Here is a 16,320-nt window from a genome sequence, read left to right as displayed (position 1 = left end):
TCCAAACTCCCAAGGGCTGGGGACAGAGTTCAGTGGTAGAACACTTTCCTATCATACCTGGCCCTGGCTTCAATCCCTAGTACTACAATCATCATCGTCATCGTCATTGTCATCATCATCCAACATCTGTACTCTGACCCCCAAGGTCTGGAACCACCTCTGCAGCCTCATCCCCTGACACCATCCAGCCCACCCCCACATACTTCCATTATATGAAGTATTTTCTCAGCTCGAGCTTTGGTTCTGCCAGTCCCTCTCCCTAGAATGCCCCCTCTGTCTCCCTGTTCACTCCAGTTCTTCTCATATCTACAGCTTTGCTCTTTACCCTCAATACAGTTACCATAATTCTTCTAAAATTTTTTAAAATTTATTTTTATACGTATGAGTAAGGATACCTGTGCACGCAATGCTTGAAGAGACCCAACGTGGGTGTCTGATTGGTTGTAAGCTTCCATGTAGGTGCTGGGAAACAAACCTGGGTCCTCTGCAAGAGCAGTCAGTGCTCTTAACTGCTGAGCCATCTCTCCATCCTCACAATACCACAGGGATCATGATGGCAGCAGCTGTCTGTCTGGGTTACCTCTGCTTTGCTTTACCCATGCCTGGCTCAGTACACATAATAGGCTCATACTGATGAATGAATGCATGAATGAATGAATGAACAATGAATGAATGAATGAATGGCAATGGAGACAGGCTAGAAAGATAAATCAGAGGAAAAAAAAATGAACCAAGAATAGAAACGTAGAAAGAACTGAAGACTGTATCCCTGGAGGGTGAGAACACACACAAAAATGAATACTAACAAGCCCTTGATGCTCTTCTCAAAGTAGTCTTTGACATCAACTACCAGGGGCTTCCCCCACCCATGCCCCCATCTTCCACTTCAGGAACAAAACCGCAGGGCACCATCTGACACCTCACTGGAAAAGCGCTCTCACTTCCTCCCCCTACTCAGAATCTCTCCTGGCCCCATCCCAAGTTCACCCCAGACTCTGAAGCAGAGGGGACTGTGGCAAGCCAGGAAATGAGAGCTCCTTCCGCCTGCCTCCGCCACCCCACCCCCCGGAAGCGTCACCCTACCTCCACGTACTGAATTTCATGTAATGTTAAAACTTAAACAAATTACATGTCAAGCCCAGGAGCCTGCCATGCAAGCCCGCACCACTAATCTGCTCTAGCTCTTGTGGTTTGGAGCTTAGGGGAAAATTAAAGAACTTTAACACCAAGCTCCTAAAACGGTTTGGTTCTTTAAAACATAACCATATTTTGGAGGCTTGTGCAGAAATGGCCACGAAGGGGGACACGTGCAGCCACTTACTCGGATTTGTTGAGGGCCAGGCTGGTCCAATAGGCTTCAATGGGGGCACTCACCACAGCGTCAAAAAGTACTTCTTGGATTAATTCTTTGTCACCTGTTGGGAGAAGATAAGAGGGCTGTGGCTAGGTCCCAAAGAGTGGTGCAAGAGGCGATCGTGGGGTGCTTTGCAGTATCTGCATGCTACTTTCTCACAAGGGGTGTTCTGTTAACCTCCCACAGGCTGAAAATATGAAATCGCCTGACACCCGATAAGCCGGTCATACCACCGGGCCGAAGCATCGGTAGCCTACAGTAGCAAGCAGAGAGGCTTGGGTAGCCCACACTTCTGGTTTCTGCTCTCTCCTCGACCCCGGAACTCCTAGGAAAGTTGGGCCTGGCCAAGCCCAGTCTGGACCCCACTACAGCCTTCAGTTCCTGAGCCTCCGCGGCTCAGCTCAGTATCAATGGGAAGGGATCTCACGATTGATGATTATAGGGATCCCCCCATTTAAGACTTCTCGTGCTAAAGGGGCATAGTGATACCCATCCAAAAGATTTCTGTGTAGAGCTCTTTAGAAACCAAATGGCAGGAAATTAGGAGTCTGGGAGAGGCTTCTCTAAGGCTCAATTTGCCTGGGAGTTGGAAGGATGAACGCATTTTGTTGAAAGTAAACACAGGAAGCAATTTCACTCCTCATCAGAAAGGTAATGTATGAGTTGATACAGTTCCATAGTGGAACCCTCGACAATAAGTCAGACCACTGCACTGGAGAAAAATGATCCACATAAACACATTTCAAAATACAAGAGTGAAAACTTGTATGTATTAACTCATATAATGCATTATAAATGCAGGTAGCAGTCCCCTTACCTGAAATGCCTGAGACCCAAGGGATCTCAGATTTTAGAGTTCCTGGATTTTGTACTATTTGATATGCATTTGAGATAATAGGGTGTTAAGACATGAGTGTGACACAAATTTCATTTCTTTTTCACACAAACAACAAACAACATATGAAGATGATTTAGTCACTGTGGAATTTTCTGCTTGTTGTGGTGTATTTAATTGCTCAAAAATTTTCAGATTGGAGCATTTTGGATTTTAGATATTTGGATTAGGGATGGTAAATTCTGTATATAAAGTTTAATATGCAGGTGATGAAAATAATACCATACATTGTTCATGGATACCTACTTACATAGTAATAATGTAAACCTTAAAGGACATGAGAATGATGAACTGGTTCAGGAAAGTCATTCCCTCTGGGAGGAAGTGGGATAGGACGTGGATACACAAGAATTTCAGTACTATGATGTTTCTTCTTTAAAAAGTAGCTCAAGAAAATATTAAGATGTTGAATGGTGGGGCCAGAGAGATGATTCAGCAGTTAAGAGCTTGTACCACTGCTTCAGAGGACCCAAGTTTGGTTCCCAGGACTCACGCTGGGTGTCTCACAACCACCTGCAACTCTAGCTCCAGGAAATCTGATGCCTTCTTCTGGCTTCTGAGGGTACCTGCACACGCATGTGCACATATATTCACACAGATACACACAAATACAAATAAATAATGAAAATAATCTTTATAAAAAGAAGCTGGATGGTGATTAAAAGAAGCCAAGCTTAAAAATGTGCTTTTCAGGTGCTAGAGGGGTGGCTCAGTGGTTAAGAGCACTGGCCGCTGCTCTTACAGAGGCTCTGGGTTTGATTCCCAGTACCCACATGGCACCTAGCAACTGTCAGTAACTCCAGTTCCAGGGGACCCTCTTCTGACCTCCAAGGGCATTGACATGGGTACACTTACACACATTCAGACAATACACTCATACACATAAAATAAAAATAAGTGATAATGTTTTGAATGTTTTTTTTCATGGTATCTGTTCACTTGAGATATATAATATGTAACAGGTTCAGAAAGAAAAAAATTACCTCGTATGTTACCCATCTGATTCTTTCCCTACCAGGGAATCACCCCAAACATCTTGTGGGATTGTTGTAGCTATCTATATTACGTGTAAAGCATGCTTCCCATCATTGGTAAGTGATGTCCACTGGAAGGACAGTAGGTGCTCTGCTTCTTTTTGCTGATTCCCGCTGGTGAAATTGCAGCTACTGGAGGTATCTTGTGATGGGGAGAGTCTGCCCATGGCTCAGGGGAGCGTCCAGATCTGTTGCCCTTGGGGGAACTGCCCCTCCTGCAGCTTTGACATAGTCATTCAGCATTTCTTCCTTACAAAGCCTTTCCAGGGGTATTTGGTAGGAAGAGAAGAGGTACTCTTAGGGAGCCAGGAGACATAGGTTATGACCTTGCATGAGATAGTCCTTGACTCCTTATATGTATAATAGAGGCTAGGAACTTCAGAGATATGCAGTCCCTGCCTACTTGTGTCATCTCCTTTCTCCATAGTTGCTTAACTAGATGGCTTAGTAGGAGACAGATTCAATGTGGTTAGGGATACTGTGGTTGTAACCTACATTCTTCCTCATGTCTTCTAATGGAAAGATATTCGGCTGAGTGTAATATGATCGGCAGCCTGTGCCCAAGCAAAGCTGCTCTTGGAAACTGAGGCCCTCAAATGACTTGCAGTCAGTCCCCACCCCATACCCACAAGGTGCGCCTTTGGGAGCATACTCACATTGAAGCAGAGGCTCTTTGCCTTTGAGGTAGAGCTTAATAGCTTCCAGTTGAGAAAGATGACGGTGCTCTGGGTGCAGGTCAGTGTTGCAGTATGACCTAAGAACAGAACATGATAGGGTCACAAAGAAGAGCATATGAACATTCACTGCTCCTTTGCTTTTGAACCGAGGGTAAGAATGCAGGCAACTGGAGAGCCAAGAAGTGATGAGAACTTACCATTCATCTGCCAAGGACACGTCTGGATGCTCTAAGTCATGCAGGCCTGGAGGTCAAGGAGAAAAGGTTGGTGAATAAGCACCATACCCCCATAGCTTCCTGTATGCATCATATACTCCAGGATAGGGCTGGGGTGGGTTCACTTCCGCATCCCACCTCAATGGGACCTGCTGAGGAATGGGGACTTTGGAATGGAAAATTTATCTAAAACAACTCTCTCCCCATCTTCACCCGACTCTTACAACATGACCACATTTCCTGGCTGTATATCTTAGGGAAACCCCAACTTCATGAAAGTGAAGGGGTATAACAGGATGGCTAGGAAAACTGATTCTGGAGCTCCTGAAGTCTGAGCTGAGAACTGGGCCAGGCCACTTAACTCCCGTGTGATGTTAACAGGTTATTTTATTTCAATTTCTTCAAGTGCAAAACAGGAATGATAATGGTCCCTAATTGACGGAGAGTTGTGAAGATGAAATTACAGGTTGAATAACATGAGATTATCAATACTCAACTGCTTTCCACCCCCCAAAATTGCTAGTTGTTTCGGGATCTAAGTAAAAGTAAATCATCTGTCTAGGAAGGTGACTAGCAGAGCTGAGCCTGGCAAGGTATCTAGAAGTTTCACAGAATACTGCAGACTTCCTTACCTATGCTATGGTTTGGATATGGTTTGTCTCCCAAAGGTTCCTATGCTGGGAACTTCAACCACAATATGAGTGCTCTGAGAGGGAGGGGACCTTTGAGGGTGGGGCTCAATGGAAGATAATCAGGTACTTTGGTTTCCGCCCTGTGAAGGGATTAATGTAGTTCTCACAGGATTAGGTTAGTTTCTGCAAGCCATTAGAAAAAGAACAATCCTGGCTCTTCCCTACCCTCCTGCTTCTTTGCTTACACTTGCACAGGTCACCTTCCTGCACACCTGTAAGTAATATCCCGTCCTGTCTTTGCCATATTGTGTTGCAGCCAGAAGGCCTTTAAGAGAAGTCAAGTGAATAGGGCCATCCAATCTTTGACTTTGAGCTTCTAAATCTGTGAGCTAAAAACAGAAAACAAAAACAAAACCCCCAAAACCCCTCAGAATAGAGTACCTAGCCTCAAGTATTTTGGAGTAAAAACACCAATAGGGTTTGGTATTGTGAAGCCATTCTTTTTCCCTGGTTTCAGTGGGCCATGAGCAGAATGCATTTGTGAATAGCCTTAGGATCTGTGATGATGTTTAGAACTGCTTCAGGAAGGCAATTTCTCAGACGACCAGTATCTCATAGCACTTCAGTTTCCTTGATAAATACAGGATCACAAAATAAATACTAGACCTATCACATAATCTTGCTTGATTCTACAGGAGGTGGGCTATTGAACCTTGGGCTCCAACACCTACTGTTTGACCAATCTTGGGACTGTTACGTCAACTCTTGAGTTATGTAACTTTGGAACACAAGAAATAGTCTTAAAAATTCTACAAGATGGTTAAAAAGGCTAGTGATTAGTCTGTAAGACAATCTTGCCATATACATATATATGTGTGTGTACATTATATATCTTTGTCTTCCTCTCTTCCCTTCCTCCTTTTGTCCTTCCTGTCTTTCTGCTTCCTTCTCTTCTTCCCTTCCTTTCTTCAATATTTTTCTTTCAGTATTTTTACTGAGCCAGGCACTATTCTGTGATAAATTCTCCGCATCTAACAATGAACAAAACAAAAACATCCACCACATTGATATTTAATTTAATGATATTTAATTTCTAGTAACAGGAGACAAGTAGATAAACTTGAAATTAAAATATACAGCCTATCATTTGGAAGTGAGGGATGTGGAGGCAAAAGCAGGGAGGGTGAGAGACAGGGAGACCCAGAGACAGCTTCTGTTCTGCTTGTGGTGGTTAGGGGAAACCTCACTGGGAAACGAACTTTAGAGTAAGGATTGGAAGAAGGTATGGGGTAAGAGGCTTGTGGCTAGAATGGTGAGTGCCCCTTCGAGGAGTAGCAGGTGCAGAGGCCTTGCAGTGGGCTGAACCTTCCTGGGACACTGAGACATTCATTTCTATTCTCATTTCTGTTTAGTCAGCCATCATCTATAAAAGCCCTCCCTGGCTATACCTCATGTATCTTAACGGGAAACCCTGAGCTTTTCTATTTCTCCTCTGGGTTCTTGGTCAACAAAACAAATTTAATTGTCCTCTAGACCTCTCCCTTCTGATTTTGGTTCTTCTGACAAGATCATGCCTAGGGATGCTGAAAATAATGAAAGGAGTCTAATTTATTAAATAGTTCCTGCATATAATAGCATAGAGATGCAAAGCACTAAAGGCGATTCAGAGGAGACACAGTGTCAGTAGGTGGCCCAGCAGCCCAGCCCTTCAACTTGCACTGGAGATTGAATCCAGTTCTTGCTAGGCCAGTGCTCTACCACGAGCTACATTCTCAGCCCTGACTTCTTATACTTCCGAGCAAAGTCCTCCTATTCTCCATCTATGTAGCTTGGGCATTGGCAAAGCATATGGAGAATGCCTTCAGTCTACAGGGGAGCTTTCCTATGGGACCCCTAAAGTATGGCTTCCCTCTCTGAAGAACTCCTTCCCTCTCCAAGAACAGAAGAGAGCCATGGTCAGGCCAAAGCTCTCATAGATGATGAGCCTTCAGCCAGTCAGCCTCAGGGAAAGCAGCTTTCCCGGGCTCTGTTACTCAGCCGAGCTGGCAGGCCTGAGTCCTTTTATTTACAGAGGACCAACGGAGGGGGAAGATCTGACCTCATTTGTGTGGATAACCAGACACTCGCCCCTTTGCTGGGGATTCAAACTAATTTCTTGCATGGTGGTTATAGCTCTGAAATTCTCTTGATGTGATGGCTCAGCCTAACAGCTATAGAACATATAGGATGGAGATAGTGACCAGAAAGATAGTCCAAAAGACTGCAAAACAAATGCATGTGGAAGAGAAAGCCAGAGGGAGGAGAGAGAGAAAGAGCAGGGGAGAGAGAGAGAGACAGAGACAGAGACAGAGACAGAGAGACAGGAAAGGAGACAGACATGGTTCTAGCCATTAGTCATTTTCTCAGTTTGACCCATATGTCTTGGACATGAATTTTCTTGCTTCAAGGGTACAGATGTCCTCAAAGGTAGTGCATAGACCAGAGAGCCAGAAAATTCTGGGAACTGAAACACAGCTCCAAGAACACATCCTTTAGTATACCATGCCTAAATCACAAGGTTGACTCAATGTTCTCTTGTATGTCTTTGGGAAGAGACACCACAGGACTGGCTCTCAGATGGCCCAGTTCCCAGTGTACCCCTCCACGTTCCTGTTCCATGAGATCTCATAGTTTCTTGGCAGATAAACCCCAGTGTCTGAAATACTGCAAGGCAGGTCAACAGTAGGCTGAAAGGCCACTGGAAGGTGACATCTCAGGGACCATGACCATGCCTCTCATTCTTCATTTCCTACGCTGTCATCTGGGGGAAGCACGTGCAGTCCGGCTTCAGGCTATTTGCCATGTTCATTCGGAACCTGCACTAACCAGTCTCCCATTCCAGCCATGTTCCCTGGAGAAGCTCAGTCTGCTCTGGCCCAGTGCTTTCTCTATAAAGATATAAAACCTAAATCCCACTTTGAACAACTGACTTCCTCAAGGACTCTTAGGGAATAGAGCCTTTCAAATTTCATGCTTACCTAATCCCCATGTATTCACAATACTGGGGAAACTCTTAGCACTAGTAGGTTGTTGGGGTTGTAAATGACAACTTCAGTGATAGCAATTTTATACTTCACAGAATTGTGGCAACCACTCCAGTGTACTGGGAGTCAGTGTGTCCCCGTGCTTCATGAAAACGGAGGATCTAAGAGACACAAAGGTGGCGCTTCCTCCTCCCAACCTCTGTCAATCACCTCAACAGTCTCATTTCTCTGGGGCCGGGGATGACACAAAACCAATGAGATGGGTGGCTCAAATATGTTGAAAATGTAGGCCACTGGGTCTTTTCATTTCTCTTCCCTGGACTTGAGTTTTTACATTCATTTGACTTTCCCTGGCACTGACTTTTACATAGAAGAAGACAGGTGAAAAGATTCCTACCAGCTGCTCCGCAACCTCACCGGTAAAAGAATACAATGAAGACCAGCACGGACTGGGGTTCCCACCATTCAGAAACCTGAGCAGCATTGACCGGAAAGTTTTATCAAGTGGGCAACAATTTGAGTCAAATATCCAAAGCCTTTGCCAGAAGTTTAAATGGTGCACAAATTCCTCGGTTTGCTTGGAGCTGGCTCCCGACCTTCCTCCCCACACCGAAGGGTAAGTCCAGCCAAGGCCACCCCTTACCTTCTTCAATGGTCACATTCCCGCGGAAGAAGTATTTCCCGTGGCCTCTGGAGAGCGCCACACCTAAGCTGCGCAGAAAAACAAAGCAAACCTTGAAGTCCATGGTACGGACTGGAATAGACTTGTGGGCTAGCATTTTTTTTCCATTTTCACATTTCCATTTCATGTTCTGTAAACAATTTTTCCAACAGTTTACTTCAGAAACCTCAATGATTAGAGTGGGTGTTGGTTTTTTGTAGGCTCGAGCAGCTGCTTCAAAGGAATTTCTGATTGGAAATGCCAGCAGTAATTGGCCGCCTTGGCATTTGCAAGGCTTGTGGCAAGCAGCTCCCTCATCCAGCAAGCCCTTCCCTGAATGCCCTCCCAAGGCCACACACTCTGGTCCTTGCTACTACCTCACACACCTCTGCTCTGAACTTAACGAGAGATGGGTCGACCCCTTAAGAACAGAAAAAAGAAAGTCCACTGCCACTCAAATGCAGCCACATGCCCGTGTGTCTGGCTTCTTCTCCCTGTTGCTGCTTCCTAGTCTGATAGGCTTCCCACACTCTCATTGGCTTGATTTAAATGCCTTTCTGTTTGGCCTAAAGTAAGAGACTGTTGTTAAAACACAGTCCCTTCATTTGGCGGGGCCACTTGGCAGCTCATGTGCTCCTTGACTGCTTCTGGTTCCAAATGGAATCTGCCCATGATCCTTGGAAGTGGGTAACAAGAAGGCTAGAATTCACTTTTCAGATTAGACTAGACTCGAGTCAATTCTCTCCTTAGCTCAGGAACACAGAGCAGACTTACTGGGATGATAATAATACAAATCACATGATAACATTGAGCTAACAGGGGCAGCTTTTCTTGTTCCACACATGTGATAACAATGAAGCAAACTTGTTTTTCAGGACTGTAACAGAGAGACAACAGCTGTCAGAGGGCAACAACACAGAAGGGCACTTCAGAGAAGCTGAAACGGAAGCACAATATGCGGATCAAATGCCACCTGCGGGATTGATTTGGGTCACGAAAATAAAAGGCAAAATGGATCTTAGGAGGCAGCAAATCAGATGGTGAAAGACCCTGGTTACCCATGAACTGGTCTCCACCCTTGGTGAGAAGCCCCCGAGTGTGTATGTGGGGAATGAGTTGGAAAGCTGTGGCGAATGGATGGGGTGTCCTGGGTGGGCCGTCCTGGGTGGGTCTGAACCACCTTCCCCCTTCTAGAACCAAGACAAAAGCAGCCTGGGCAAAGCCCCTTCCTCACTCTTTCTGACCTTGGGGCAGAGTGTTTGTTCTCAGACGAGCTCTGAGAGGCCAGTAGGTTGGGTACAAGCATACTGATGGGTCTGATGGAATATCCATGATTATGGTTAGCTCTACCTGAAAGGAGTACCCTTGATGTCTGTGTAATAGTAGTCATTTGTCATCACCAAAACCCGCTTCTGGATGGGGAAAAGTTGTAGAGAAAAGAAAACACCGTTAGTCTGCTAGATGACGTTTTCAGAAATCAATAAAAACAAATGGGCACACTGTGATCCATTAATACTAGTATTACAACATGAATCTTGTTTGAGATAAGTAAAGACAAGAGAAAAATGAGCTAGGCGAAAGATATTTATTCCAGATAGAGCTTTCAAAGCTAATTTTTCACAGTGGTTTGTTTTAAATTAAGCGGCAAGAATGTTTGATAAAACGGTACCCCTTTGTCCACGGTCTTCTTCACCTCCATGGAAAACTTCCCTGTCTTCCGATTCACCATGGCATTCCGTAACTAGGAAGGAAAAAGGAAATCAGGGGTCAGTGTTTCCACTGGGGTGCCGAGCAGCAGAAGCATCAGTGCAGAGCCCAGGTGCGATTCCTACCAAACCTCTCTCGCCTTTGCCAAAAAGGCTGCATGTCACATGCAGACCCCTAAATCATCTCCCCAAGACCGAGTGCAGCACCCGCTCCTGGACAGTGGGAGGAAGGCAAAGAACAAGAAAACATGACTTTCAACTTTGATTTGGGGTGTGCCTGTAAACCTCCTGGGGGCAGCAACAGAAAAGCCCTAGATGATGAATTCCTAGGTCAGAGAATGAACCCCAGGCAATCTGCTAAAACCATCAAGAAGAGAGAATGTCTCAGGGGACAAGTTGGTTTTCCAAAAGGGCACTTATTTGTCATGAAGAAATCATTTTTCAAAAAGATAATCAAGGTAAAGACGTTTTCCTAAACAGTAGTTTAAAAAAAGTAGAGGGGTTTGGGGGGAGGCGTTGGGAAGACAGAGTTTAGTTTTTCATAGCATGAATCATCTTCAAATGGACACTGAAAAATGTCACCCAATTACGAGCCTTACTGAAAAGATAGTGAACAGGGTGACCCTGCCTCTTGAGTTTTGGAGGTCCCATCTCAGAACATGAGCCTGGCTCTTCTCCCCTCCCCCTGCTGACCTCATCTAATTACCTGTGGCCTTCCATGAGTTCAAAGAAGGATAACAGACTGGGTGATGAAGGATGTGCCTTTGTGGGCAAGGGGGCATGACAGAGAAGGCTATTTAATGGAATATGAACAAAGGCTGACATGCCAGCCCATCAGGAACTGCTCTTTCTCTGCCTGCCCTTCAGTTTTTTAAAATCCTTTCCTCTTTTTTCTCCCTTTGAGGCCTGAGTGAGATCGGGCCGATAGAAAAGTGCACGGCTTGCAAGCAACCTAAATTTGATTCAGGACTGTCTAGATTTGAGTTCGCATTCCCATCTTCTGTGAAAGAGAGTAAAGCATAATTTTTAGCTGGAGGCATGTATAAAATAAAACATATATTTTACTCTAGATATTTTTTAACAACACATAATGGGCATTTCTGGAAATATTTTCCCATTTTAACTTTTGTGGTTTTGGATGGAGAGAGCTGGTCCTAATTAAGTCTACTTTCTAACTCTTAAGAAGGAGCTCGATTTATCTTTAGCATGGTTTTCATTTTTCCTCTTTCTGGTGCCTGCCTAAAACCATTTGGGACCTTCCCCTTTCAAGTTCCCCAGGCAAGTCAGAGATTAGGTCAGCTTCTCCTGGCCACCCAGCCCCCACCCCCAGTAGCACAGAACAATCAGCTTGGAGCAAAGGAGGAACCAAGGCCAGGGCCACTGATGGTATCTGGAGGCAAAGGCTTAGAAAACGAATCTAGCCTTATCCTTTAAAACATCCTTACTGAGCACCTCACTGTGAGACAGGATGGCATGATGCTGCTTAGAAATGGCCTCTGGAGTCAGAACTGTACGACCTTGGGCAAGTCACCTACTCTGTGCCTCACATTCCCCTTTGGAAAATGGAACTGAAGAAGGCACCCATCTCATAAAGTTCTTATGAGGAGTATGTGAGCAACATTCACAGGAGTGCCTGGTACATACTAAGTACTCAACATATAGCAGAAGACCTCCACCCTCCTCTTCATCAGCACCAGAAGCTTTGTCATCTTCTTGGGCACAATCACCTTCTTCCCTTGTATGTGGTGGCAGTCACCTCTGGTAGCTCAGTTCCAGGTGACTGAACACAGATGCCCAAGCTCTTACCCAATGTCTCCCCAGTGTTTCCCGGTGAGTTACATGAGATCTACATCTAGTGTCGAGGATGACTTTGTACTTCTTATCTCCATAGATTCCATCTGTTTTCCTCACTGCTCAGGAACCACTAGGTGAATGTTATGACATTCCCCCCTCTCTGCACTAACTGTTCTAACCACCTGTGAGTTGGGTAGACGGAAAAGGAGGACGCAGAAAACCCAGGATAGCAAGGTTCAAGTGTGGCCGTTACCAGCTGTCCTTGGATGTCTCAGTGCCTCTATTTCTTCTTCTGTTACTAACTATCATTTCTATTATAGTCTATAAAAAAGGGCCCAAGAGTCAGGCATGGTGGCACATGCCTGTAGTTCTAGCACTCAGGAGGCAGAGGTAGGCTGATCTCTGTGAGTTCAAGGCACTCTGGTCTACACAGAGGCCCAGGTTATATAGTGAAACCCTGTTTCAAGCAAATACAGAATATAATTTGTAATATATATATATATATGTACATATATATATAATCTCCTAAACCTCCCAGACCCAGGGATCCTGTCTAAACTGTAGAAACTCCTATTGCTGATAGCTATTCTTTTATTTGGGGCAGGGGGAGGTGAGTGGGTACCAGATAAATCATATCTCATTAGAAAGTCAGTGATCTATAATTTTTACACACAGATGGACCAAAGTAAGGGCCCCCTCCCTTTCCTTTGTGCAAGGTTTTGGCTGAGCCCTTCCTGCAGATCAGGCACTGGTCCTAAAGCTCTCAGAACTATGTTTCCATTCCTGTCTCCATTTGACAGAAGGAGAAACGGGCCTGGGGTCAAGAAGGTAGACCAAAGCTAGACTTTCCGACCCCAAAGCTGAAGTTCCTGGGGCTGAAAAGGTGGCTCAGTAGTTAAGAGCACTTAGTACTCTTGCAGAAAACCCAGGTTTGGTTCCCAGCACCACATCGGAAGGCTCAGGATTGTGTGTATCTCCAGTTCCAGGGGATCTGATACTGTTCTCCAGCTTCTATGGGTACCTCCACACATATGGCGTACCCAGATTAATACAAGCACATATATACTTATCCATTTTTAAATAAAGCTGAAGTTCCTAATCTCTGTTGCCCAAATTAGGAAAGTATTTGAAAAGTATCTTATCAACATAAAATTATATATTGCTACTTCTAGCTTTATCAATGTAAAAGTTTTAGAAATTGACTAGATAGTTTTAGAAATTGATTATGCGCCAGTCTGTGATTTTAACTTCCTGGTAGATTTTTAAGCACTGGGACCCAGGGCTCATGGGAAGGTGGTTTTCTTTCCTCATTGTCAGAGGAGGGAAGGAGGTTGGTGATTTTTTCAATAAACTGACTATGTGAATGTAATTAAAGTTGGAACATTCTAGAAAAGACACTTTGTATCTTAACAGACTAAGAACTGGGAAGAATTCCTTGCTCAGAATCATGCTAGAAGTCAGTGACACCTCCATGTCCCAAATTGGCAGAGGGACAGCCACGGAGCTAAGAGCGACAAGGTTAACTTCGCCACCAAGGACAGGAAAGACATGGCCTTTGGGGCTACTATTGCGTAGCCTTTGAACTTGTCACTGCCTGGCTTTACAACAGTGAACACCTGGAAATATGTCCTGGCAGAGGAAAGGGTCCAAAAACCTTCAGTGTGCCCATATGTTAGCAGATGACACTACCATTAAAAAATCACATACAGATGCTCAGCTTAAACATACTTAAAGAAAAGCAAATTAGGGTATCAACGATCCACAGTACCTCTATTTCTCCCTATCTGATGCCAACCATCTGTAAGTGTGGTAACACAGGTCTCAGCACAGTATGTCGAGAAACCGAAAAGGGAAAACCTCTAAGGGGATTTAGTAATTTCATCACTGATCAGCCTCTCCAGCCTTAGGATTCGCCCTGTTTCCTAGGTCTTACATGCTTCACCACAGTCCCTGGGGGTCAGCAGCTAGGGTGATCCATCAAATCTACTTTCCTAATACCATGTTACACTTAAGGCTGGGTGAGTTCATTGCACTGGAGGCCTGCTACTCTTTTCTTCCAGGCTTCCCCTCAGAGGTGCAGTGATCGCCTTTGATTATACATTCATTGTAAGTAATGACAGTTTGTTCTCCTGATGTTGGATCCTTCTCCATGTTACGACTGAAGCTTCCAGAAGCCACCTGCCCTTCCAAGCCCTTACTGATAAGGCTCCTTGGCCAAGCCTGCACTTGAAAGTCATGTGAGATGAGTAGATAAGCAGCTGTGTTTTCCCAAGCAAAGCATTCAACTAGATCATGAAACTATCAAACACAGAGAGTCTCAGACACAAACCTCCTCCCTTATACATCATCCTGGACTCTCAGGGGGCTGTGCCATGTGTGAGGGTCTAGGGCTCAAATATGAGCTTCAGAGAAAGCAGAACAGCATATGTGACCGAAGGCCTCAGATACCTGCCCCTGAGTGAGAAACGCATGGGGTTTAGGAAGGAAAGACTCTGGGAAAGTTCCCACGAGGGTCACTATAGAGTGGGCTGACTGAGGGCAGTAGGGAAAAAGCTTCACTGTTACAGAAGGGGTTTCAACTGAGTTCAGCCAGAATCCATAGGGTCATAGTTACACCACTGATAAGAATGAGGAGCATGGCTGCCCCATTGTGTAGTCAGTCGGGGTTACAGGCTCAAGGAAAACAAGTGGTCTCCATATCCTGGTAAAACTGTTGTCTGTTCCAATTGTGTAACTCTACACAATCCAAAGAGCCTTGATTCATCAAGATGTAGCTGGTCACCAGCCTTTGTTATATTTAGTTCCTGGTTCTTCCCCCCATCTGGGGCTTTCTGTGAGGCCTCCTTCCTATGTGTAGGTTTTCCTGTCTGCATACTTTCATCGGACCCAGCGGCCAGTCAGAATTCACCACATACATCCAAATAAACTAGCCAGATTCCTCCCAGTTGGATGCCTAATTTAAATTCAGACAGGGCCAAATTGACCCTTTCCCAGGATATAAAAAGGCCCTTTCCAAAGCAGGACTTGGCAACTCATTTTGTAGACCCCTCCGTGCCTCAGGTGCTGTTAGCTTTGCTTACTTGCCCTTCTCCACTGTCCTTGCTTATTCTTCACCGTTATGAGACCCCAAACTAAAAAGGTACTGATGGGGTCACTGGTGCCTGTTGAATTTCTGGGACTCTAGTCCCCGCCCCCAAGATTAGCCCATAAGACCTGAGAAAGCCTTCTCCTTTGCACTCAAAGAGCCCTGTAACACCAATATCCAATGAGCACTAATTTCATAGCTATTATGTAAGAAGTCATAGTGTTCACTGAGCTACCCCAGAGAAGGGTAATCCATATGCTGTGAGGTACTGAAACAGAGTCTTCAAGGACTCTGGGACTCTAGAGCTTTTTCCAGGGCACACTAAAGTGTCAAGGACATAGCTTAGGTTGCCATATTGCCTGAAGGAGAATCCATGCTGTGTGCCCTTGGACCATGACATCACTGCTTTGCCTCAGTTTCCCTGCCTGTAAAATGGGAATAGCATCAACATCTACTTGATAGAACTGTTATGAGAAATAAATGATTTCATTCACTTATAGCACTGAAAACACTATTGGCCCATAAGGGGAGCTCCTTATTCGGTAGTTTTTACTTATATGAGCCTTTTCTATTTATAGAAATAATAATGTTCACTGTGGAATGTTCAGCAATGACTAAAATGCAGAGGAACAAAACAAAAGTCATCCTTAATTTCTTCAGCCATCTCCGGGAATTTATAACCAAAGGATAAGCACTTTTAAAAAAGACAATTTGTCTTTCTCAGAGAGGACCCTCACTGGTGACCCAGACTGGACCATGTGGGTCTCAAGGTCTCCTGATGACATATGGGTCCCCCAAAGCTCTGTCCTACTCCCATGAATTGGTATGGTGCTTAATTCACCCTGAAGTTGCAACAGAAGTCAACCATACACCTTTGTATGGCATACTTTTTCCTGTGTGTGTGTGTGTGTATGTGTACAGGTGTATGCATGTGCAGGTGGGCATAAAAGTTTGTGTGCATGTGGAGGTCAGAAGTCAACCTCCAGATGTTTCTCAAGAACCGTCCACCTTGTTTTTTGAAACAGGGCCTCTCACTGGAACGTAGGGGCTGCCCATTAGGCTTGACTGGCTGGCCAGGAAGCCCAGGGATGTACCGGTCTATACCTTCCCAGAACTGGGACTGCAAATGGACCATCATGCCCAGGTCTTTATGTTGGTGCTAGGGATTTAGTTTAGAACCTCATGCTTATATAGCAAGCACAATACCAAATGAGCCATCCTTCTAGCCCCCTTTCTGGTTTTTT

The 16,320-nt window shown here is 44.9% G+C and overlaps 1 protein-coding gene across 4 annotated transcripts in view; it reads right to left on the bottom strand.

Annotated features, from left to right (window-relative positions):
* Cacna2d3 (calcium voltage-gated channel auxiliary subunit alpha2delta 3) overlaps window positions 1–16,320 on the bottom strand; it is a 918,594-nt gene that overhangs the window by 177,588 nt on the left and 724,686 nt on the right. For all 4 annotated transcript variants that reach the window (XR_003846886.1, XM_008851835.2, XM_008851836.2 and 1 more), the window contains 6 exons: window positions 10,161–10,232; window positions 9,842–9,903; window positions 8,474–8,541; window positions 4,158–4,203; window positions 3,940–4,037; window positions 1,322–1,415 (listed from right to left, as the gene is read on the bottom strand). Coding sequence is in view for 3 of the 4 variants with exons in the window: in XM_008851835.2 (XP_008850057.1) it covers window positions 1,322–1,415; window positions 3,940–4,037; window positions 4,158–4,203; window positions 8,474–8,541; window positions 9,842–9,903; window positions 10,161–10,232 (440 nt within the window). In the remaining variant the exon portion in view is untranslated. The remainder of the gene's footprint in view (window positions 1–1,321; window positions 1,416–3,939; window positions 4,038–4,157; window positions 4,204–8,473; window positions 8,542–9,841; window positions 9,904–10,160; window positions 10,233–16,320) is intronic.

This window comes from Nannospalax galili, unplaced genomic scaffold (genome assembly GCF_000622305.1).
Source record: "Nannospalax galili isolate Female #2095 unplaced genomic scaffold, S.galili_v1.0 scaffold485, whole genome shotgun sequence".
NCBI lineage: Eukaryota > Metazoa > Chordata > Mammalia > Rodentia > Spalacidae > Nannospalax > Nannospalax galili.
The sequence above is the reverse complement of the archived record's forward strand: the minus strand, read 5'-3'. Positions and strand labels throughout refer to the sequence as shown.